This window comes from Gymnogyps californianus, chromosome 10, assembly GCF_018139145.2.
Source record: "Gymnogyps californianus isolate 813 chromosome 10, ASM1813914v2, whole genome shotgun sequence".
Lineage (NCBI taxonomy): Eukaryota > Metazoa > Chordata > Aves > Accipitriformes > Cathartidae > Gymnogyps > Gymnogyps californianus.
In genome coordinates, this window is record NC_059480.1 from 27,781,256 (window position 1) to 27,805,287 (window position 24,032).

Sequence of the window (24,032 nt, forward strand, 5' to 3'; positions counted from 1 at the left end):
CTGTTGCTTTCAATTTTTCTACTGAGGATGTGCCCGCATTTCACAGACGAATTATTGTCTTTAAAAAGATTGCAAGAAGGCAAAATGTTATTAAGCAAATGCTCAGTAAAACAAACTAAATCGGTTTTAAAATTCCTAATTTAATGTAAATCTTGGTTGTTTTGCTGAAATTCAGTTTGTGATCTTATTAAGTCGTATTTGCATTGTACTATCTTGCTGTAGGACAGCTTTAAATTTATAGCGTTACTAGGAAGCCCCAATTTTTTTACTCTAAAAAATGCATCTAAAATAAAATAGTTATAATATGCACAAGTTTTCTTATCTTCTAAAATAAAGTAAAAAAAAAAAATCATTTTAGGTTACAAACAATACCTACTCATTTTTAAAACATGTCATTATAAAAATCCAACTTTTCAAATTAAAACTTGATATTTCGGTATTTTACACAGTTGGAGCTCTGTAAATCATTCACTCAAATAAAATACCTATGTTAGAGAAGTTATTAAAAAAAATTACATTACAGTCACATATACTTTTACCAACACTTTCACTACCTTGAAAAACAAACTATCTTAATTTGATGGGGGACTGTGGGGAGAAAAGACATTATGGGATACAGAATTTGTGCCATCTACATGACTTATACCAAAAACAAATCCAGTGATTTAAAGATACCATGTAATGGATCTTAACTTCCAATATGAAACTAGTTTTCTAGTGTCAGTCCCATTCTCATTGGGAATTAACACAAAAAAAATAAATAAAATAAATCACTGTTGTTCAAGTCCTAAAGGTGGTACTCTGAAGGCACAACAGTAACATCACAAATACAAGTAGCATACAGATGATCTTCACTTCATTGCTGTATCTCATATTGCTGCTTTTCAGGTGGGTCAGTAGATTTTACTCCCTGCCACTGGCAATTCAGAAGTTGAAGATCAGCAAGAATGCTTTAGTGGGTAACACACTCTTTACTACACTAACACAAGGTGGCTGCCCGAGTTACTTCTGATCATTTTATTGCCTAGTTTACGTAAGTGGTTTTTTCAGTACTTACCTTTAAAAGTCATAAGAAAATAAGCTGCCCCACCCCAAGCAAAAAATTGATGAACTACAGATGCCAAATTCTTAGGAAAATTCCACTTCAGCGCCACAAATACATACGTTTCCTAAGACAAATATTGCCTCTTTGCATTTAACAGCTTTGGATGGATTTTTCTTGCCTGAGTGCTTTTTTTAATTCATTTCAACTTCTGGTATCCACAACCTCCAACAGCAAGGGCTTCCACAGCTTAATTACATGATACATAAGAACCATCTCTTTTTGTTTGACTAGGATCTGCCACCAGCTGACTTCGTTCACTTGATACCTGCCCCAGGACTTACATTGGAGGAGATAGGAAACACTCATTCCTTAATCATCTTTTCACGCCATTCTTTTTTTTTTTTTTTTTTCCTTTTTTAATACCCCTCCATCATATTCCCTCTTTCCCTCACGATCTCTTTTCCAGCCTGAAGAATCATAATGTACTCAGTCCTCTTAGGAAAGCTGTTCATACCACCTTCGATCGAGCACACAAGACAGATTTTGAGATAGCAAAAAAAGGAACTATTTAGCATTGCTGCAACTGCCTCAACGCTAACAAACAGGGAAAACACAGGCCTCTAGTAGCAGCTTTCTGCAACCTATTTAACTCTTCTCCAGAAATAAGATTAATCCATGGCTTCTCAGTGTAACATTACAGCAGAAAGCAGACTTGGAAAAAATTACAATAAAGGATTCAATGTGTCCTGTTGGTTTTAGTTTTATGCTTTTAACATTTTAGTTTTATGCTTTTAACATGCCAAAAGACTCTTCTGTTATAATTTAGGATGTTATTTATAAATATTTTCCCTGAAGAACCATGTCTGTGAATAGTAACATCATTTAAAGTGACGTGCAGCTATGCCTTCGTAGCTATAGTACTGAAAAGCTAGTATATTTTATACATAAAATATTTTATACACAATATTTCCTAGCACAAAATGAAGTAAACAGTAGTCATGTTTTTAAAGTTTTTAGGTGCATAATTTCCACATATTGCAATGACAATTAACATCAGTAAACCCCTTGGAAAAGATGACCATTAGACTATGTCTAATGAGATCTGCAATTTATACTTATTACAATAAAACTGAGATCTTCCAACCAGGTTACTGTATTTCCTAATGCTGAGTCTCTGACATACTGAAAAACACCTTCATTTTCACCCTATTCTTTTGACATTTCATTGTTTTAAAACCGATTTTGTTAACAAAACAGTGGATATTTACAGGAATATTTCTACACACAGCGCAGTAGCTTATCTGGGGTCTACAGCTCAGATGGTAAGTATGCTCAAAGAGAGATCAGACAGTTTAAATAACCACGTTGCTACTACAAAGGCACTGTAGCAATAAGTGTCCCAGCAACTATTATAATGAACAGCTGTGAATAAGTCACAAGAGAATACAAATAAGAGAAACGTTCACGTCTTTAAACAACAATTTTTCAACATTTAGAGGCAACAGCTCTACTGATTTGGTATACGTAAATAACGTGTTATACTAAATTCTTAGTGCAGGTACACAAAATTACTCGGCTGAAGATCTGTAAACACATACCAAAAAAGCTTTGATCTGCCTGATACACTCAATAGTTAATTTAAATTCAATAGAAAATGCTAACAGTAATTCTGATATCCAGGGATAAACTTTATTTAAACTTTTTAATTGAAAAAAATACACACACACAAAAATTGAGCTTCTTTTAATTACAAAAGTATGAAGCAGATTTTATAATACAATTTGCAACATCTGATTAAGATTTAAATATTTAAATTACGTTTATTATTGAAAATATTCATTTGTCACAATCCAATTTGTGAAAAATTTCAGCACCATAGATATCTTTAAATATTAAGAAAAATTTGCATAACTAAATACTCATCTCTTTCCAAGGGAAATACAGATGAGAAAATAACAGTTTAGTCTGATCTTCAGGGAGCCAATGTTACGCATGGGAGTTATGAAAATCAGTAATCAAAAAAAAAATCCATAAGAAGTTTTCAGATGATTATAGTTAAACCAAGGTGACTTTATTAATGTTTTTTGCACTTGGTCAAATGCAAAATGTATAACTTATCTTCAAAACCAACTGTTCCACCAGTGTCATTTAAAGATTTAGTACATCAAAAGCACAGCATAGAGATTTCAAATTAGGAAGAGTTTCAAGTGACATGTAGTTTAGACAATCACTTGCAACCATTTTTTCTTGTATATTCCAAACTCAGTAACTATATGGAGATTTTAAATGAATGCTTTTACAGCAGAAATAATAATTCTTTTTCCTAGAAAAGAGTCTTACCTTCTTGTTCTACTTTTTGATCTCGATCTTTGAGATCTGTAGGATTTGCCTCTGCCCCTCGATCGGCTACGACTGCGTTTTCTTCTAGAACCATATGAAGAACTACTGCTCGATCTGTGTCTGCGTCTAAAACAAAACCATGCTATTAGTATGCTACTGCTTCTAAAAACAAAAACAAAAACCAGGAACAAAACCCCTAACAGTTTACTTAAAAGGGACACACAAACCTGTGGGGTTTGTACTATGTTGTAGAAGCCTCAAATACCACTATTACACTGTAGTAATTCATTCATATACACATGGACAATGCCTGTCTTAAAGAGCTTATATTCTAAAATATACATCCCAAGACAGAAAAAGGGTAGACAGAGAAACCAAAGTTAAGTGATTTGCCTAACATCATGCAATACCTCAAGGGCAAAGCCAGGAACACAACCCAGCTCTCAATGGTTTTTAGTCCCATGACTCGTTGGAACTCACTGCCTCTTTGCCAAATCGAAGGTTGAAGAAACATTTAGAACCTACATTCTCAGCAGGATTTACACAGAAATACACCGTATGGGATAAGGACTACAACTCCAGTGCCAAAAATGAAATTCATAAAATGTTAACTTCTGTATTGCTACTCTACACAATTATTTCCAGTCATACTATGTACATACATAAAATGTAAACATAAAAATGTATTTTAAATTATGCACACCTAAAAATATTTTATGTGTATATATCACCTTACAGATTTGTTATCTCAACGTTCGTAACATGCAATCTTTGTTCTGCTCCGATGCACACAGACCCTTCCCCCCCCCCTTTTTTTTAGTACTATTAGTAATCAAATAATCAGTGTTAATTTACTCCATTTGAGCTCAGAAGTTTTTTCCTGAGTTCAGTGAGGAGTCAGAAAGGTATCTTGCTTTTCCCCTCCCACCCAACCTCCCCATTTCATTTATTCAAAGAATAAATTTTTATACACAAAGGAGAAAGGTGGAAGAATAGATACCAAATACATAAATGAAACCAACTTATCCCAAAACTGGGGGGAGAGATACCTTCCAAGTCTTAATCTTAAAATCTCCCCTCCATCTCCCTAACAGCTAACTAAATAACAATTACAATCCTTATGAGAACCCCCATATTTTTGGCCTTTATTATGTTTGATTAATACTAAAATACAACACGATGTAGAAACACTTCTGTAATTCAGGATGTAGTCAATGTGATATGTGCTTAGCTAGCATAAGGGAGAAGGTGCTATATTACACACAAGTAGTGCTGCCGTAGTCCAAACTGGAAAAGATATATAGCTTAACTACTAAAGAACAGGTCTTCATCTGAAAAAGGAATGCAATGTTCCTGCTAAATGAAGATGAAGAACAGTAATCTTAGAGACTGCTGCTTTTGATTCTTAAGGGTCAAGGATAAATCCAGCAGGACCCCAGCGTGTAATAGTGACTTAACTGCCAGGAGCAAATGCCCTAAACTAAGGGCAAAGCAAAGGTGCCAGCCAGATCCTAAAAGCAGACACTTTCGTCTTTTCTGGATTCAATTTAAGTCAACTGGTCTTCGTCCAGACTCTAATCTCCCTTCAAGCTCTGTTTTTATCTCCGAGATAGCCATGCCTGCACTGGACTAAAGAGATTCATAAAGCTGCATGTCATCAGCATATTGCTGGCATCGAAGCCCATGTCATCTCATTGTGTCCCCTAAGGGCTGTATGTAGATGCTAAGCAGGAACAAGAAAGGGGGGGTGGAAACAAACAAATAAGAAACCCCCCACAACCAGCCAACTTGCCCCTCATTGACACACTCTTCTGCCAACTACAGAAAGGTTTGTCAGGAGCAGTTTCTAATATATTTACAGGGCAGCTAGACACCATGAGTATTTTCCAGCTCCGCTTAGTAATAAACTGACCACCACCCGTTCAGTTTGACTCCAGGATCACCGCAAGTCAGACTGAGAGACAACCAGGATAGCGTACCCGATCTAAAAAGGTCAGGTACTGAAAGGGGCCTCCGATGAAGGAAATGCAGTGCTAGGTCAAGAAAAAATTGGTAGATATAGCCACATGATCTGTGTTCTAAACACCTGGCTGACTACTGTATTCTGTACACTTAAAAAATAGCCAGAATAATGGTGAAAAGTAGCTGTTGCAGCAAATGTATAGACCTACTGTAAAATCACCCTAAGTCTTTCGATTGAGAAAGTCTACCTTGTTGTCTGGAAAGACCTACTTGGTTTATTACAACAGAAAAAAGTAACAAAGAATAGTCTATAACTAGTTGAATGAAACTACTTTACAAACTGGTATGAGCTATTATATTTCCAAAAAGAGATTCCAAATTCATTATTTAGAAGGAGAAGAAAGGAAGAGTTATTTTAGTTGGCTGGTTTTTGTCTGTTTTAATAAGGAAGTTACCTTTGGACCTGCATATACACTGGTTTTGTATTCTTGGAGGCGGGGAAGGTGTTTTGGTTTTTTTGATGGTGGGGGTGATTTTTGTTTTTTCTTTAGATGTAAGTGAAAATATTGCCACATCTTCCAAGATTCAGAGCAAACTTTGTTATGAAATTCCAACCTAGAACTGACTACACATTGGATTCAAACACTTCTAGCTTTCTGCCATAATATGAAAGAGCTCGATTTGCAAACAACTGCAACAGACAGTAAATTACTACAAATGCACCTTTTCTCATAGGAATGTGAACGAGACTGGAGATCTCGAGAGCGCGACCTTGACCTTGATTTCCTTCCAGATTTTTTACGGCTGTATGTTCTGCTGTCTGAGGAGCTACTTGAAGACGAACGCCTGCGGTGTTTCTTTTTCCTTCTGCTTCGGTTCTCTTCTTCTGTGTCTGAGGAGCGACGTCCCATTTTTAAACTACGTAAAAACAAAAATTCTAAACTGTAAGAAAGTCTCATGTCTACATTACGTTGTTATATATATAAAAAAATATAGTGTGTGTGCATATATAAATAAACATTTTAAAAGTCATTATGTGACTAGAAAATTTGGTTTGCATGCAAAAATAAAAAGCAAGATTTTCATATAAGACGTCAATAAATTCACGTTACCAAGTAACTTGAAATTTACACTGTCAGCAAATTTGAATTAATTTATGATGGTATCAACTATTTGTCGTAAATTTTCACAAAAGATATCTCACAACAATTTAAACAGATAAATGCACTGATAAAATAATTTCTACATCAGAACATGTTTTCATTTTAGCTTATTTTTACATTTTTGCCTTAGATATTAATTTTTCAGAAATTTGCGGAGTAATGTACGAGATACTTCTAATATCTGATATCTCACTTTAAGATGCTACGCAATCAGTAGTAGAGCACCTTTAATATGTTTAATTTACAGTTATAAATGAAGATCCATAATACTTACACAATCAATAGAATGCAGTCTATTGATTTCAGCTACTGATGTAACTCACTTCACGTGTTTTTAGGTTGTGCAATTAAAATAATGTACATTTTTGTCCTACTTGTCATAATTAAAATGTACATTGAGAAAAGAAAAATCTAGGAAGTTATTTTTAAATTAATTTAAACTAGAGTTAGATTGATTTTGGTTCTTAGTTTAGATCCATTCAACTTTAAATTGCTTTATTCCAAAATCACACCTGTAAATACTAAATTTCAGAAATGTTTCTTGATTGCCAATGTGTTTACTTGGACAAAGTTTACAGACTTTGATAACAGATTTGAAAAAAACGGGGGGTGGGGAAGCCTGCCATTTATTAATTGTTGCAAAGACTATCATCTTCATTTGGAACTCCCAAGAGATCAGTTTCATTGCTTCACAATTAAAGCATTGTTGTATTTCTTGACTTTCCAGGTTGCAAGAAGTGCATAATGCTTTAAAACTATTTTTCTGTCCCAGCAGTATCAGCCCTATCTACCCAAGACTTCCAGACCCCTCTTCACACACACTTCAGGTAATGGTCCATAACAGCCCTTCTTCCCAAAAGCAAAGTTATTTCAAGGCTCCCTAGCTACTTCTGCACTGGGAAAACAGGAACTCATAATTCTTTAACATTCATATCAACAGCTAGATCACAGATATATTTTGCCTCAATATCACCTGTCTTTAACCAACACTGAAATATTACAGGTCCTCATATTTCTAGCACAAACAGGTTGAACTTGTCCATTTTCTGCATACAAACTTTTGCCCTTCCTCACACCTTTTACCACCCAGGCAGCAGACCCGAATCTCCAGGGTAGAGATTGAAAACAGAACAAAAGAGAAATGTACCATTAAGTACATTTATGCTTAAATTCACAAAAGGTTTACATGCAAATACAAGTCTTGATTACGCTAGGCCTTTTGGTCAAAATGCACGATTGAGGAAAAAAAACCATCTTTAGTTCCACAAAGTCTCTTAAATCTACATTTTCACCCTCCAGTTCCCAAGAAGGCTAAAACTGTTTTGCACGCAATCGTACTTGCTACAGTCCTACAGTGATATATCTAAACACCCAAGCAGGCATGGGATTTGCAAAGGCACTGTACTGTGACCAACTTTCCCAAGGGAGCCTTCTGGGTAGCTACATTGAAAATACAATAAATATACAGACACTGCTGCGTTTGACAGAATTTGAAGACTATGTCAGAGATGCAAGTTCGCTTGTCAAATAGAGAGACATTCCTCCCACGCTGCTGAAGCTCGTCCTAAGGACTGCCAGACCCCTGGAGCCAGGGCAAGGAAGCTGCAGCAAGCACAAGTCAAGAGTCAAAGGGACATCCTCCTGGAAAGTGCCAAGTTCTGGACCTGGCATCTACCTCAAGGAGAGCTTCCATATTTTACCCAACAGTTGTTCAATGCAAAATACAAGATGGTCCCTTAAGTGTCTGGATTTTCTTTGATGTTCACTAGAGTTTGCTCGCTGCCACAATCAAAACAGTAGCTATGTAAACTCATTCCTATGTAGCCAAATCTCTGCGGACTGCAGACGGCTCTTCGGCACGCAACTCGGAGCTATCAGTTCCACTCCTGCAGCCAGGAGCGCCTACAAATTAGCCGTTACTAAGCTTTGCTGCAGTAAATCCCTCTATATATCTACTTTACTTCTCAATAGTTTCTGTTTTCAGCACTGTAGAACTGGTCCTTCAGCTAACAATCTAAACAAAGCATTTTTGAAATATTCAACTTAAAACAGCGAATCTCCATGCAGCTAAACCAGCAGAATTTTAGGAGGATGAACTGCTATGCAAGAGAATTTCTTTTTTAAATGAAGTTGTTTCTACCATCTTACTAAAGTTATTCCGCACAGTTTTTTAAAAAGACAGAGGCAGTACTTTACAGACTATTTTAGCTCATTTAAGGAACTATGACTTTAATTTACAATTCTGTAGAGGAATGTCAATTTATATCAACACACCATCTTGTGCAGTCATTTTATTTTTTTCCCCTCATAGTAAAAGATTTACTGAGCTCCATGGTACTAACAGTTATTGAACAGTAAAATAAAACTCTTCAAATATATACTGATAGAACAATCTTCAAATGAACATGAACCTGAATCTCAAACTTAAAATAAGCGGAACTGCTAAGAAAGATGAAACTACAACGCACAGATTTTAAGTTAAAAGCTCAGAGACCACAGCTCATGACAGCAAGATTAATGAAAGAGACCAGAGAAACAAAGAGTACAAAAGACATTTCTGCCGAGACAGTCGCCACTTGATGTGGATATCATTATGAGCCAGAACATTACACTTCAACATATATATCGTCTGTTGTTTAACTTCCTTTTTTTGCCATCAGCTTTCTTCCCCATTTGGACACATAACTGGATTAAGCAGCACACAAAACTAGTGAAACATATTATGTAAATCTCAATTTTGTGTCTTCAGGACCAAAGAAGAACTACATGCCGTGGCCCTTCTCTATTACAGGACAAGCCCTACAGCATATGTGCACATACTTCACATACTTAAGCCTCAGAGGCTCCAGGAGCACTGAGTTTACTGTGGATGAACTACAGGACACAGGCACATGGGTGACTGATGCCCTGCACGTTCTAGAGTTTCCACTGGAAAAGAAGTTGCCAGAAGCAGACTGTTGATCCTGGAACAATTTGTGCAGCTGAGTCCTAGTAGCTGTCTCCTACAGAGGTATCTTGGAAGTAGACAGGCGACAGACAACTTTGTCTGACAGGCACTATCTTACACCAGGGTCTTTACACCATCCCTTCAGTACACAACACATTTTCCTGCAAAGACACCTCTTACAGCCATAGCACTTGAGAGCAGTCAATTGTCAAGACCTGTAACAGGTTAGTATTCTCCCTGACTACTGCCTACTCCCTCCATACTCCTGAACAGACCCGGGAAAAGGGATTGCCAGCATCGACTGATCACACCAGCTGAAGCCTGATGGATGGAAGAGTCGTTCTGGTGGGTCAGCAGTGGTCCATATACCATTTCCACAAACAGGACTGTGTAATAGCACCTACAGATCGCAGAGGAGAACTAAGATCACTCAGAGAACCTTAATTAGCAAAATAATGGGGGGGGGGGGGGGGAGAAAAGGCAAACAGAAAAAATTAAGACTCATTACATGGCATCATATGCTAAATCTCATGGGGTTGTCCTACCTGTCTGTTTCCATACAAAGTCTGTAGATCCACCACAAAGACTTGTACCATTGAGTTAACAGAGTGACATAAGAGAGTTCACCCTTATAGCTACGGGGAATCCCATTTTTAAGGCTCCTTACCCTTAATTCTTAGGCAGAAGCGTTAAACTATATGTATTTGCAATAGGAGACATGCTTCTGCCAATCCCTCTCTATGTGTAGGCACTGTGGAAGATATGGCTCTCAATGCCTAGAGAGACACAAGAGGCTTTTATCCTGACTATGGAGCAATACTAGGAGGAGAAGAAGAGGAGGAAGGAAAGGTATATTAACAGGCACCAACAGCAAATGAATGGTTTCAGATGAACTTAGAACCTGGGTTACATCCCAGGCATTCATGGGGAGACAGTCTCCTGACCATCATATCAGTGAGGCTCATGCTTTTCCATCACCCAGCCCCAGCCTTCCCCCCGCATGGTTCTCATCCACTCTTAGCGTATTCCCTCACCCACTTCCGAATTTACATCAAACTACTCTGGTCAAACAGCAAAGGAACACTAAGAATCCAGAAGATGCTGTCTCAAGATATGAGGACCCACAGCAGCTACATGGAAACTCATGCTGAAGCCTGAGCTGGAACATAACATCATCAAATGAATCAGCTGCTTTAAGTATTTTTGAAGGCTGTAGTGAATGTCTGTGAACTTCAACATTTTGAAGGCTTGCAGTTTGTCTGAAATTGAACAGCTTTTCAACAGGATGACTAACAGCTGGACCTGATAAATTTGAAGTCCCTGTTCTGGAGCACAGGCATGTTGGAGTATCTAAAAGACAGGTCTCCAGGCCTTTGGTTTTTTAATAGTTAATTTTTGTTTAAGTCTTGTTTCTGAAAACTGATGCTGCAACGCTCTGGTTGAAATGAAAACAAAATGCATACTCTCACACACACGTTTTGCCAAGAGAAACGCCAACATCAGAAATTTCAAACCAACTGTTTACATTTGGCAAAGTTATAAACAGTGCTATCAAGCTCACCTGCAAACAGCTAAGTAACCTCCCACCTTGCATTTAAAAATTTAAAGAAAACATAGATGACATAAGAAACAAACAGACTTCTCTAGAAAAATGTATTCAGGGAGAGTAAGGTACACTTTAAAACACAGTAAGAAGCATACACTCATTGATCTGACCTTGTTCAATCTTGTTTCATAGGTGTTAGAATTATTTCAAGTGTGCACGACGTATTTTCAAACATGAGTTTCAAATTATTACTGTATTTACTGTAGATGGTAAGAAAATAATATCATTTGGTTGTTTTTAATCAGAGGCTGTTATCCAGTAAACGTTACTGCAGCAGACTACATCTTGAGCCCAGCATCCAATTAAACAATACAATCTTTAGTTACCATAATCAGCCAGAAGCAATGAAGACAAAATAACCTCCACATTTGTTCAGCACCAAACCCAAACAATTTATGTTTGCTAGTTACTAAGAAACTTTGATTATAACTGACTTGCAATAATCACTAACCACCTGCACTGTTTATGTAACATCCCTACAAACAAGATCCTTTGAGAAATTATAACCGATTAGAAGGGCATTGATGGAAAATATACTGCAACCATCTCAGTACCCCCTTCTTTCCTGCTGAACTGTGTGAGTCCATCGATAGGAGAGAATCAAGTCAGGATGAGATGCTACTTGAGCTTCAGCCAGGAAACAAGGCTAACTGAAGTAAAATTTATTCTAAGTCCTCAGCAAACATGCTCACTAGCTAATAAGTAGGAGTTACACAGTGTTACTAATGGCAACACTGCTCCCCAAAAAAGGGAAACCACAAACAGGCGGAGGGTAGAAGTCCCTCTCAGACAGCTTCTGTGTGTGTACAGATCAAAGATTGTCTTTGTATCCACCTCCACCAAGCTTGTAGTTATGTGGAAACTGTCCCTGCTCCACAATTCAGAAAAACTGATCTCACTGGAGGAAGCGATTTGATTAGAAAAGACAGCAGAGCAGCTGTTCTTAAGAGGGCAGCAACCTGAATTCTTGTTGTTGATTTTACGTACTTATCCAGTGGTGCCTCTTTCCCTTAGCCAAGTTTCCAGATCACTACAGGAGGAACACCTGAACTGCATCCTCCAAGAGAGCTACCATAACTGGTTACCTCAGAACAAAGTCTAGAGATCAAAGAATCACAGGAATTCAGTTACTTTCTTACAATCTCTCCTACAGGAACAAGAATCCACAGACACCAAATGTACCAGAACACTGTCTTCTGGTTACATCGAAGATGTCCTCTTTGACAGTTACATCAACGGTATTTTTCAAAATCATTAATTTTGAACTTGAAGAAAGTTTGCCTCAATTCAAAATCATGAACAAACAATTTATTTATAATAACAGTATTCCTTAATTCTGCTTCAAATCTGTAGATTTCAAAGTGTGGGAAAAACTAGGCTCAAGGAGACGTCACATGCCCGTGGTCATCCAGGACACCAACAGCAAAGTGGAGAATTGAACCAAGATCTCAAACCCTAGTACGATGCTCATCTACTAAGAGACCACCTCCACAAGCCATCTTTTGCGCAACAATTCCTTATTCTACCAACTGGCCTTCCACCACATAACTACATTTTCCATACTTGAAGGCAGTAAGAACTACAAACATTCCTATTTTAGATTGACCCAAGTAAGTTCACTAATGGCGTTAATTAATCAGCATTTCTTCCAAGTAACCAACTTTCAGAATAAGCTCACCGATCAACTACGTTTATCTGAACTTTATGATGCAGCTTTTGGTATTTCTTTTAAATCAAGTTCTAAATACCTTCCTCACTCATGGGGTATAGGATCATACTAAACTGCTAAAAATAGCATGTTTCAAATTTGTCCCAGATCATTAGAACAGATAAACTGTCCAAAAAAATTTTCATTCATATCTGAAAAAAAGCAGCACCCAGAATTGTATTTAGGTGAAACATAAAATGAAAATACCTAAAATGACTGCTGCCAGAAACAGCGCATCAGATACAGAAAAAACCCACCGCATACCTCCTGTACCCACGCTTTCACAGCCAAGAGCTGGGAAAGTAAGATTCTACACGAACAATTTCCTCTTATCATCTTATGACTCAAAACACAAAGTGGATTCCGAGGGCAGGTGCCAGGGACAGTAACGTCCTTCACAGGTACGGCATGCTCCCCACTCACATCAGCTGGCCCCTGCCAGTACACAGCAAGGGGAAAAACAGACTTGAAAAAGACTGGGAAGAGAGCGGTTCCTAGTGCTCCGTGCCGTTTCCACCGGGAAATCCGACCAGAGTCAGGAGAAACACACCCCGGCCTCGGCTCTGCTCCCCAGCCGGCTGCTCGCCTTCGGCAGCGCTGCTCCTGCTCTGCTCCGCACAAGACGCTACTACACCTCTGCCCCCTCAGACGCGGTGAGAGACTACTCCTAGGAGAGACGGACACGTTTATAACCGGGGTTAGCAGACCCCACACCGCACTCCTCAGCCGATCACGGCGTTCCCCGCAGCCCCCCCGTGCCCCAGAGCGCACGGCAGCGCCAGGCCGCCGGGAAACCAAACCCGGCACCGGCGGGACCCCCGCCACCAGGGCGGGGAGGCTCGGCAGGAGAAACAACCCTCAGCGTTTCCACGCCTGGAGCCGCAACACCCGGCGGCACAGCCCCGCGGCAACCCGTCCCGGGGCCCCTCCACAGCCCGGGGCGGCCAGGCCTCGGCGGCGCGCCACTGGGGCGGCCCCGGCGTCGTCATGGCAACACCAGGCAGGCCCGGCCCGGCCCCACGCCGCCGCTCCCACCCCGCCACCCCCTGACCCCGGTCCGCAGCCGGGGGGCCGCCGCGGCCCCTCAGCGCGCCGCGGCCCTGGGGAGCGGGAGCAGCAGCAGGCCGCAGGGCACGCCCGGCCCCCGCCGCGGCGTCGGCCGGCGGCGCCTTGCCTTCTCCCTGCTGGGGGTGGGCTCGCCGCCGGGCCCCACACACGTTACCTGAGCGGCGGAGCAGCCCAGCCGAGCCGGGCCGGGCCGGGCCGCGGGAACGAAGCGGCGCCGGGCCGCGGCTGTCGGTTTGAGCGCAGCGCCTTCCTGGGCGGCGGGCAGACAGCAGCAAGCCACCGCCGAGCTCATCCAGGCGGCCAGGCAGCGCCGCCGAGCGCCGAGGAATCGATGCGGCGCGCTCGCCGCCCCGGCGGGGCGAGAGCCCCACGCACCACGCGCGACGGGCAGCGAGGGGCGCGCGGCCGGTCCCGGGGCCGGGGTCCCCGCTGCCCACGGGCGGCTGCAGCAACCCACGGCGCTCTGTCTGCAGCGGGCGCAGGGTGGTAGCGACCGCAACAACGACTTACCGGCACATTGCCGTGGCACGCTGCGGTCCGCCTCCCCCCGCGGGTGACGGGCTCCGCGGCGGCGCGGGGCCGGCGGCGCGGAGGGTTTCTCGTTTCAGCTCGAAGTGGTTAACGAGGGTCGGTGTTTCCTGGCACTGACAACCGCCCCCGTGGCCGAACGGGGAGCGCTCCCCCCGCGGCGTGGGGCACCGCACCGGGGCCGGGCTGTGGCCCGGGGAAGGGAGCGACCCAGCCGCGGGGGTGAGCACGTCCCGGGCCGCGGCCCGCCGAGCCGGGCCGAGCTCAGCCTCCGCCGGGCAACGGCGAGAAACGGAACGCAAAGATTTAATCCCTACACTTAATTCTGTCTTTTGACGAATTCGGGTAGTTTAACGCGAGTTTCCTAGCACGCGCTCCCCGCCACGGGAGTTGCGGAACGTTGCGTGAGGATGAACGAAACGTAAGGATGGAAGAGCCGCTGACGATCGTCTTCCCGGTCGGTAGCATGGGGCAGGTCTGTTCCCGTCGGGACCCCGGTGTCCGATCCCCGCCCCGGTACCGAAAATGCCACCCGGGACGGAGCGGGGACGAGCGGGGACCGGTTCACCGGCGGCGGGACCCGCTCTGCTGCCTGAAACGGAGTAACAGTAAATCGTTGCCTATCGCGGCCGAGGGGTGTATAATTGGATCTGAAGAAACGCTAATTCCATCCTCGATACCGTACCTGCTCGAGTAAATAAACGCTCTTTTATGTAAAGCCGTCTTTCCAAAGGTCAAATGAAAAATCGATACATAAGCAAGAGTTAAACAATTTTGAATAATTTATTAGAATTCTAGCAAAGGTGTAAAAGAGACGACTTCTGTCAACAAAAGTACTCTCTTAATGGGATTTAAACAACAAAGGAAAAACAATATTAGCAGTAAATAGCGTAATTCGCCCTAATCTGATGCCTCAATTCGCCGTATGAGAAAACGTTAATGATACGGCGGTATTTGTCACTGTCAATTAGCCGGTAATTTATTTGGTGGATTTGGGCGTCCACGGAGGAACTTTTCCGGCTCCCCCGCTGCTCCCCCGGGGCCGCTTCCACGCCGCTGCGCGACGCCGCGTACCGGGCAGCCTCCATTGCCTCTGCCCCCGCGGGGCTACACGGGGGGGGGGGTGGTGGTGGTGGTGGGTGGTGGCGGCGGCGGCCCCGCACCCTCCGCACCCCACCGGGGCCGCCCTGACCCCCCGCGGGGCGGTGCGCGGGTGCGGAGCCTGCGCGACCCCCCCCCCCCCCCCCCCCCCAACCCTCACCGCCTCCCGCCTTGGCCACTCCCCCGCAGCTCCGGCCCCTCTCCCGCGCCGCGCTCGCCCGGGACCTCGCGCACGGGCCCGCGCTTAATTAAATTAATTAGGGCGCAGCGTGCGGCTAGGGCGGGCGGGCGGACCGGCGGTGCCCTGGCCGCAGTGCCCCGCGGCGGGCGGCGCGGCCGGGGCGGCGGAGAAGGGCTCCATTCAGAGCTCCGAGGGGAGGTAATTCGCCGGGAACAAGGGGCAGGCTTTGCAAAGTATAAATAGTGCCACTTCAATCGCGGCGTCGCTATCAGACCCCGAGAGCCCTGCACGTCGGGCGGCACGGCTAGGCTCGGAACGGCACGGCTCGGTACGGCCCGGGGCGCCGCCGCCGCCGCCACCCCGCCCCGTGGATGCCCGCCCGGGGAGCCGGGGCAGCGCGCCCCTGAGCCGCGGCCATGGAGGAGCTGACGGCGTTTGTCTCCAAGTCGTTTGATCCCAAAGCGAAGGAGAAGAAGGAGCTCATCACCTACCGCGAGGTGCTGGAAAGCGGGCCCCTGCGCGGCGGAGGACCGCGGGAGACCGGCGGAACCGCGGCGGAACCGGGCCGCGACGAAGCGGGCAGCCCCGCGGTGCGGGCGGGCGGCGGGCGGTCCCCGCCGCGGGAGCCCGACGCCGCCGCCGCCGCCGAGAGAGCCGCCGAGGCGGCCACCCCCAAGCTCAGCGACGGTAACGGCGGCACCGGGGGCTCCCCCTTCTTTCCTTCCCCTTCCCCTTCCCCTCCTTCCCCCGTCGGGGTCGGTACGCGCGGAACGGAGGCGGGAGCGGGCGATGGCGAAACGGACCGCGGTCGCGGGTGGAAGGGCAGCTCGGCGGCGGCGGCAGCGCTCGTGGGGAGGCTGCGATAGGCGTTGATGGGCGGCTTTCCATGTTTTCCCAATTACGGGAAATATGCGGCCAGCCTCGAAGTTTATATTAAAATATTTGAACAAGCATTTAACTTGCTCACAACACGATCTGTTCCTGTTTAGCATCCCACGGGAAGCCGCGCTGCCAACGAAAGCCCGGCCACGCGGGCCCGTTCGTTCCCCCCGCGGGTCACGGCAGCGCGGGCTGCGCGGACACGCGTGGGGCCGGGCCGCGCTGCCGACGCTCGGCCCCGTCTCCGCGCCGTGCGGTTCCGCGCTCCGGCCCTACCGGGCGGCTTTCTTCAGAAACGCCCCGTGATTATTCCACGCGTTTTTTTCCGCGCCGGGGGCGATGGCCGCGGTACCCGTACCGGGGCCGCCTGCCGCTCTCGGCAACTGCGGGAAGGCAACCGGGCCGCGCACGGCGGAACGGCAGCGCGGTTTCCGCGCCCGCCGGCGGGGGCAGGGCCCGTCCCCGCCGCTGCGCGGGGACCCGCGGTTCGCTGCCGCCCTTTTGTTCGGACGAGCGTTGCCGGCGGAGCGCGGCGCGGCCGGGAGCATCCCCGGGTAAAAGGGCTAATCAACAAATTGGTGCTAACGAGCGGGGCGCGGGGGGGGGGGAGCCGGCAGCCGCGGCAGGGCCGGGCGGGCAGCCCCGCGGCGCGCAGGTCCCGCGGGGGTCCGCGCAGGGACCCCCGCGGTCCGGCCCGGGGCGCGTCTCTTGCAGAAAATTAAACAACGAAAACAAAAAAAAAAAAAAAACAAACGGGGAGAGAGCGGGCTCGGGCGCGGAGGGGCCGCGGTGACCGGCGGAGCGTACCGGCGACCTGTTGCTGCTTTTTCTCCCGGGCCGGCAGCGGGGGCTGGAGACCTGCCGCCGGCCGGCGCCGGTGGGCTCGGTGCGGGCTGTCCGGGCGGCCGCCGGGGTGCGGGAGGCGGCCCGCCGGGCCCCGTTCCCCGCCGCCAGCGGTTACCGGAGCCGAGCGGCGGGGCCCGGAAAGGCAGCGGCCGAGGCGGGCGGGCCTAAGCGCGGCCCGGGTGTTCAGGCCCCCGCTCCCGGTTGCTCCAGCCCCGGGGGGCAGAGGAGGGGGGGCTCCTGCCCGGTTCCCCCCGGCTGCCGGGCGCTGCGGGCGCCCGCGTCGCGGAGGGAGCGGCGGGCTGGGGATGAGCTCCGGTGTCCTCGCTGCCTCCCCCCCCCCCCCCTCCCGCCCCCAGCGCTGGCACCCTGGGCAGCCCCCCCACGTCCCCCCCCCCCCACGTCCCCGCTGTCCCCCGTCCCGGCCATCCCGCCTGTCTGACTGCCTGTGTCGTGCCCAGTCTCCCCAGAGCTGAAGGACCGCAAGGAGGATGCGAAAGCAATGGAAGACGAAGGGCAGACGAAAATCAAGCAGAGGAGGAGCCGGACGAATTTCACCCTGGAGCAGCTGAACGAGCTGGAAAGGCTTTTCGACGAGACCCACTACCCGGACGCCTTCATGCGGGAGGAGCTGAGCCAGAGGCTGGGGCTGTCCGAGGCCAGGGTGCAGGTAGCCAAGCCGTGCCCGGCTGCGGGGATGAGTGGGTGCCCGTGTACGTGGGTGTGTGTGCACGGTGGAAGGGGCCAGCTCGGTAAAACCCGGTCGTGCCCCGTCCCCGCCGCTCCTGACACAGGCTGTCAGAGAGGGGGGGGGGGGGGGGGCTCCCCGCGCCGAATTGCACCCAGCAAATCTGTAAAATCACCTCCGCGGGCTTTCTTGTGGTTTGACTCCTTGCAAGTCCCCTGCCCCTCGCTCTGTCGCGTTTTATTTAATCTCTGCGTTCATTTCATCTCTGCCTCGGCAGGAGCTACAATGGCTATTCTGTTGGCGTGGGCTGCGGTCCCTCGCCGGGCTGCTCCTGGCGCAGGGCTTACCGGGCGGACGTACCAATTAACTTTATAGATGTAGTGACCATAAACTAAATTAGGAACTGCTAAGTGCAAAAAAATTTACAGTCCGTTTCTCCTCGTAGTTCTTAAATCTTGAGGGAAGCGGCACGAGAATTGAGCGAAGTGCACAGACCGGCTTTGTTCGGATTTATGAAATACAAAAGTCTGGGATAAAACCAGGCTATTTTAAGCGCTCTCCCGCACCGAGAAGCCACAGCTTCCTCCGCTTTAACCTGCGCGTTTAACCTCGGGCTGCCCTCCCAAAGTTTTTCGAAATCGGTTCCTGGGCTGGTTTCTGCGAGTTTTGTCGGGATGAGATGAAGAGTGAGGAAGGGTCCGGGCTTTGCCCGGCTGGGGAGGAAGGTAACTCCTGAAATTAGAACAAATGTAGCTGCTCCGGTGTATTTCCGTTCTAATAATAAAAAGAAGAGAAAACGATGGTCATTATTTGTTTGAACACATGGAGTAGTTTTAGGCCCCTAACATCTGCAGCTGTTAGAAAGTCTTGCTGTAACAGATACTCCCCCTCAATCTTTGTGCTCGTAGGCCACCATCTGCACCGAACTATGCGCACAATCCTTGTGGGGTTTCCCTGCATCTTGTAATAGGGTAAGGACAGAACCAGAGCGGTCACGTTGAACCGAAAAAGTAGTGATAAGCAGCTTTTGTCATCACAAACAAAAAAAAAAAAAAAAAAAAAAAAGAAAAAAGAAAAAAAAGCGCCTTCATTTTCCCGCTCCCCCGTTTTTCCACCGAGGCGGCCGCCTCTTTAAGCCCAGCAAATCTTAACCAAACCAAACAAAGTTGCAGGGCTTCAACTTGGCTATGAAAAATGTAGAAGGGAGGTGCTTCCTTCTGCTGGCTGTTTGCTCGACAAAGAACGCTGCGGCGGCGGCGCATAATCCGCGCTCCCATTATGCCAAATCGCAGGGTGCATAATAACTTTTGGAGATTTACATAGATTAAACCCATTCCCTTTAAATCGTTCCGGAAAAAGCTTTGCAATAATATTTTGCCTCGCATCTGCACTAATTTGTAAATTACGGAATGTGCGTTTCCACGGGAGGCTGAGGGCGAACGTGGCTGTTGGGCAGATTTTCCTTGGCTGAAGTAAATGACAGGGCGGGGGAAATTCACGTTTATATTTGTCTCTTCAAGTAAGACCTCAAAAAAGAAATTTTTTTTTTTTTTTTTTGGCCGTGGGGAAAGGATTGCTTGGTGGATGTGGCTTCTGAGGTGCGGTGCAGAGGTCTGTCTTTAAACAGAAATGTTTTAAGACGCGCTCTCTCTCCTTCCCTCCCTCCCCTCTCTTCTCTAAGCGAGCAGAACTTTATTCTGGAAATTTATTCGAACAATTCCATTCCCAATATTAGAAGTATGTTCTTGTCTAACGCGCAGCCTTTTCTGCGGAAGCAAATTAGATTATCATGATAATGAGACAATTATTCCGCTTCTGTGCTACACTCCACTGCACAGAGAAACAGAGAAATTCGAAACTTCTTTGTAGCGAAGCTTTTATGACAGTAATTACCCCCCCCCCCCAAAAAAAGTGAGTCATTAAACTCTTTGGTGTTTAGTTTTTCTTGAAGGTAAAGCTAATTAATTTATTTATTAACGAACACGATCTTCTCAGGCCTGACGGTGCAAACATCCAAACCCATTATCGCCAGTTAGTATTAGATATCAGGGGGCGATTTAGGTCTTTTGGGACCCTGCGGTGGAAAGACGAACCCGGGGCTCAGAAAGTCATTTCCACGGAACGAGCACGCTGCGAATGTCCATTTTCGGTATATTTTGACTCTTCCCCCCCCCCCCCCCCCCCCTTGCCTTTTGCGTTTCGGAGCTCATGAGCTGGGGCTGCCCGGGAGGAGGGCGCCCAGCCCGTGCCGCAGCCGGGTTTCTTTGTCTGCCGGGCTTTTTTTTTTTTTTATTATTATTCTCGGTGGGCTTATTTATTTATTTATTTTTCTTTTGGCCGCGGTGGCAGCGTGGCCGTGACGCCCGTGTCCCCGTCCCCCCGTGTTTCCCCCCCCCCCCCCACTCCCCTCGCCTTCTCCCCGCAGGTCTGGTTCCAGAACCGAAGAGCCAAATGCCGAAAGCAAGAAAACCAACTCCACAAAGGTATCGGGGAGGGGGGTGGGGGTAGTGCCGCGGGTGGGTCGGACGCGCGCGTGGGGGGGGGGGGGGGGAGAAGGGTGCTCTCCCGCGCTGACCGCCTGCCGCTGCCTCCCGCAGGGGTGCTGATCGGCGCCGCCAGCCAGTTCGAAGCTTGCCGGGTGGCCCCGTACGTGAACGTGGGCGCGCTGCGGATGCCCTTCCAGCAGGCAAGTGGGCGGTGGGACGCGAGTGGGTAGCCGGGGCGGGGCGGAGGATGACACGACACAGGCCCACGCGGGACCGCCGCGCGCGGGTGGGTCGCTGCCACGCGCCGCCCTTCTCCCGGCAGGTTCAGGCGCAGCTGCAGCTGGACAGCGCCGTGGCCCACGCGCATCACCACCTCCACCCGCACCTGGCCCACGCACCCTACATGATGTTCCCCGCACCCCCCTTCGGGCTACCGCTGGCCACCCTGGCCGAGTCCGCCTCCGCCGCCTCCGTGGTGGCCGCCGCCGCCGCCGCCAAGACCACCAGCAAGAACTCCAGCATCGCCGACCTCCGCCTGAAGGCCAAGAAACACGCCGCCGCCCTGGGGCTGTGACCGGGCGCGCCCGCGGTTTGGTTGGGGTTGGGGGGGTTTTGGTTTTTTTGTTTGGGTTTTGGTTTTGTTTTTTTTTAAATAAAAAGGGGAAAAAAGGCGGAAAAAAAAAAAAGAAAAGGAAAAAAGAAAAAAAAAAGACGAGGGAGAGGAGAAACTGACGGGAGAGATATACTTATTTAAAGAATTAGAGGAACTAGACGCGCAGCTGGGAAGTTCACAGGTTTTGAAACTGACCTTTTTCTGCGAAGTTCACTTTAATACAAGAAATTTGATAAGAGAGGCGGGCCTCCTTTCACGTTGCATCAGATACTTGAGTTTAACAACCACGTCTGGAATAGCGACAAAAAGAAGAGAGAAAGACGACGACGAAGAGGAAAGGAAAAAAAAAAAAAAGGGAAGGGGAAAAAAAAAAAAAAAAAGACAATGATTTCTCTGCGAATTTCTAATGGGAAACTGTCCGGGATACTTCCTCCAGCAGCATTCCGGGTTGCATGTATTTGTATTTCATTGATGGAGTCCTTTGATTCACTTGCACTTCACCCTCATCTTTAGTAGAAAAAACAAAACAAAACAAAACAAACAGACGTGGCTGGGTTCTTTCTCTTTTAATCTTGGAGGGAAGCAGAAAGAGAGAGGGAGATCAAGCACCACCTTTTCCACTCTTAAATCTTGGCTGGTCGTTTGCTGTCCCACCTCTGAAATAAAAGGGAGAGGAAAGCATCAGGAGAGCGGAGTGTGCCGCCCTTTGCCGGGTCTCTCTTGTCCTGAGGGCAAAAACAAAAGGAAAAAGAAAAAGGGGAGGAAAAAAAAAAAAAAAAGAGTATTTAATTCCCAACCACCACTTTACACAACGGCAAATTCCAATAAGAGGTACTGGGTACATGTAAAATATGTTGATACACACGAACAAAGTTTATTTTGGCTATAACTTGTGAATTGATAGTTGACTGTCAAACATTTACATTTTATCTCATAAAGGTGTATCTATTCACGTAATCTTGTGATTTTTTTTTAATTTTTATTATTATTATTATTGTTATTATTATTATTTGAAAGACGTATAGCTATTTAACCTGGGGTACCTTGCAGTCGGTGATTGTTATCCCAGTTTGCCATCAGACCCTCATGCTTATTGCCAAGACAGAGGGAAAGCTCTTCTACGCGAACTTTGGTATGGACGGGCTTTGTATCTATTTGTTCTCCATGAAAACAAAATTATTTATATTGACCATATTTTTTCTAGTGTATTTTAAGTTATTTAAAAAAGAAAAAAAAAAGAAAAAAGGATGCTGTTATTTCATTACATTTGTTGTCAGTACAATATATTTTGTTTCACTCAGGTTTGCTTCACCTTTTTTAATCCATTTTCGACGTCACGAATTTCAATAAGTGCCAAGTAATGAATTTAAGACACTTTGCGACCTATTGACTGAAAAGGGTAACGTTTTAGTGGACGGTTTCACGTCACTTCTGGTACTGTTAATATTAAATCATCGGTGATATTCTTTCTTTTCTGTGTTTACACCTTCTGTAGAGCTCGCACGTTTCTTTCTGCTCCGTAGAAATCGCGACAAACCGATAGCGCCCAGCACGACGAGGAAGCACCGCTCACCTCCGCGCACCTTTTGTTACCACTTTGTATGAGTTTTTTCCTGGGTTTCGGCTTCACAAAACTTAACGCGGCGTTTTGATTTGGCTTTCTTTTTTTTTTGAAGAAAAATAGACCGGTGGAAGTTACATAGCAATTGTGTCTTTACAAGTTCTGTCAAGTTCCCTCAGGTAATAAAATCGAGGAAAGTGTCATGGCTCGAAATATTTTCCAGGGAAGGAACAGGGGGAATTCGCCCTCTTCACAACTCGCACCTCCCGCCGCCGACCGCCTCCCTCCTCGCTCCCCGGGACCGGGCAGCGGCGGGCAGAGCCCGCACCCCGCGGCGAGCCGGCCCCGGCCCCGGGCAGAGCCCGCACCCCGCTCCCGCCGCCGCCCGGACCCGCCGTGCCGCGGCGATGCGACCGCAGACGCCCCGCTCCCCGCCGGCAACCACCCGCCGGTCCCGTCCCTCCCCGCCATGCCCGACCGTGCAGGGCTCCGGCTGCCGCCCGCTCCTCCACGCCGTGCCCGCCGGGACGCCTCGGTCCTTCCGAGGAGTTCGTGAGGAGAAGGCGCCCGCCCCGGGGGGGTCCCTGTGAGGGGAAGGCGCCCGCCGCGGGGGTGCCTGTGAGGGGATGGCGGCCGCCACGGGGCTTCTTGTGAGGGAAAGGCGCCCGCCGCGGGGGTGCCTGTGAGGGGATGGCGGCCGCCACGGGAGTTCTTGTGAGGGAAAGGCGCCCGCCATTGGGGTCCCTGTGAGGGGATGGCGGCCGCCGCGGGGGTTCTTGTGAGGGGAAGGCGCCCGCCATTGGGGTCCCTGTGAGGGGATGGCGGCCGCCGCGGGGGTTCTTGTGAGGGGAGGGCGTCCGCTGCGGGGGTCCCTGTGAGGGAAAGGCGCCCGCCGCGGGGCTTCTTGTGAGGGGAAGGCGCCCGCCATTGGGGTCCCTGTGAGGGGATGGCGGCCGCCACGGGGCTTCTTGTGAGGGAAAGGCGCCCGCCGCGGGGGTGCCTGTGAGGGGATGGCGGCCGCCACGGGAGTTCTTGTGAGGGGAAGGCGCCCGCCACCGCGCCCCCCGCTGCGCGCAGCCTGACGGCGGCCGGGCAGCCCCGCGGGAAGGGGCCCGCCTCGGCGCGGCGAGGGAGGAAGGCGGGCGGTGCCCGGGGGCTGCGGGGAGCGCGGGCGGGCCCGCTGACGGGGCGCGGAAGGCGGGTGAGGCGCAACCCCCGGACCCCCTTTCGCCCCCGCCGGGCCCCTCGGCGAGGGAAGCGGCGGCCTCCGGCGAGCCGTGCCCGCTCTCCGCGGGCAAAGGGCTCCTCCGGGC

The 24,032-nt window shown here is 48.0% G+C and overlaps 2 protein-coding genes across 3 annotated transcripts in view; one reads left to right on the top strand and one right to left on the bottom strand.

Moving 5' to 3' along the window:
- RSRC1 (arginine and serine rich coiled-coil 1) overlaps positions 1 to 7,168 on the bottom strand; it is a 169,596-nt gene extending 162,428 nt beyond the window's left edge. Inside the window, exons 1-3 of the mRNA XM_050902803.1 lie at positions 7,134 to 7,168; positions 6,071 to 6,265; positions 3,386 to 3,511 (exon numbers count right to left, since the gene is read on the bottom strand). Of these exons, the coding sequence (XP_050758760.1) occupies positions 3,386 to 3,511; positions 6,071 to 6,265; positions 7,134 to 7,168 (356 nt within the window). The remainder of the gene's footprint in view (positions 1 to 3,385; positions 3,512 to 6,070; positions 6,266 to 7,133) is intronic.
- Positions 7,169 to 15,899: 8,731 nt separating this feature from the next.
- SHOX2 (short stature homeobox 2) lies at positions 15,900 to 21,169 on the top strand. 2 transcript variants are annotated; one of them, XM_050902453.1, is made up of 5 exons: positions 15,900 to 16,336; positions 17,833 to 18,041; positions 20,485 to 20,542; positions 20,657 to 20,749; positions 20,836 to 21,169. In XM_050902453.1, exons 1-5 carry the CDS (start codon positions 16,066 to 16,068, stop codon positions 21,117 to 21,119), a joined length of 915 nt encoding a protein of 304 aa, XP_050758410.1. In that variant the 5' UTR covers positions 15,900 to 16,065; the 3' UTR covers positions 21,120 to 21,169. The 2 variants fall into 2 exon arrangements, with proteins under 2 accessions (XP_050758410.1, XP_050758411.1); XM_050902454.1 differs by having other exon boundaries at positions 20,657 to 20,745; positions 20,868 to 21,169.
- Positions 21,170 to 24,032: the final 2,863 nt, after the last annotated feature.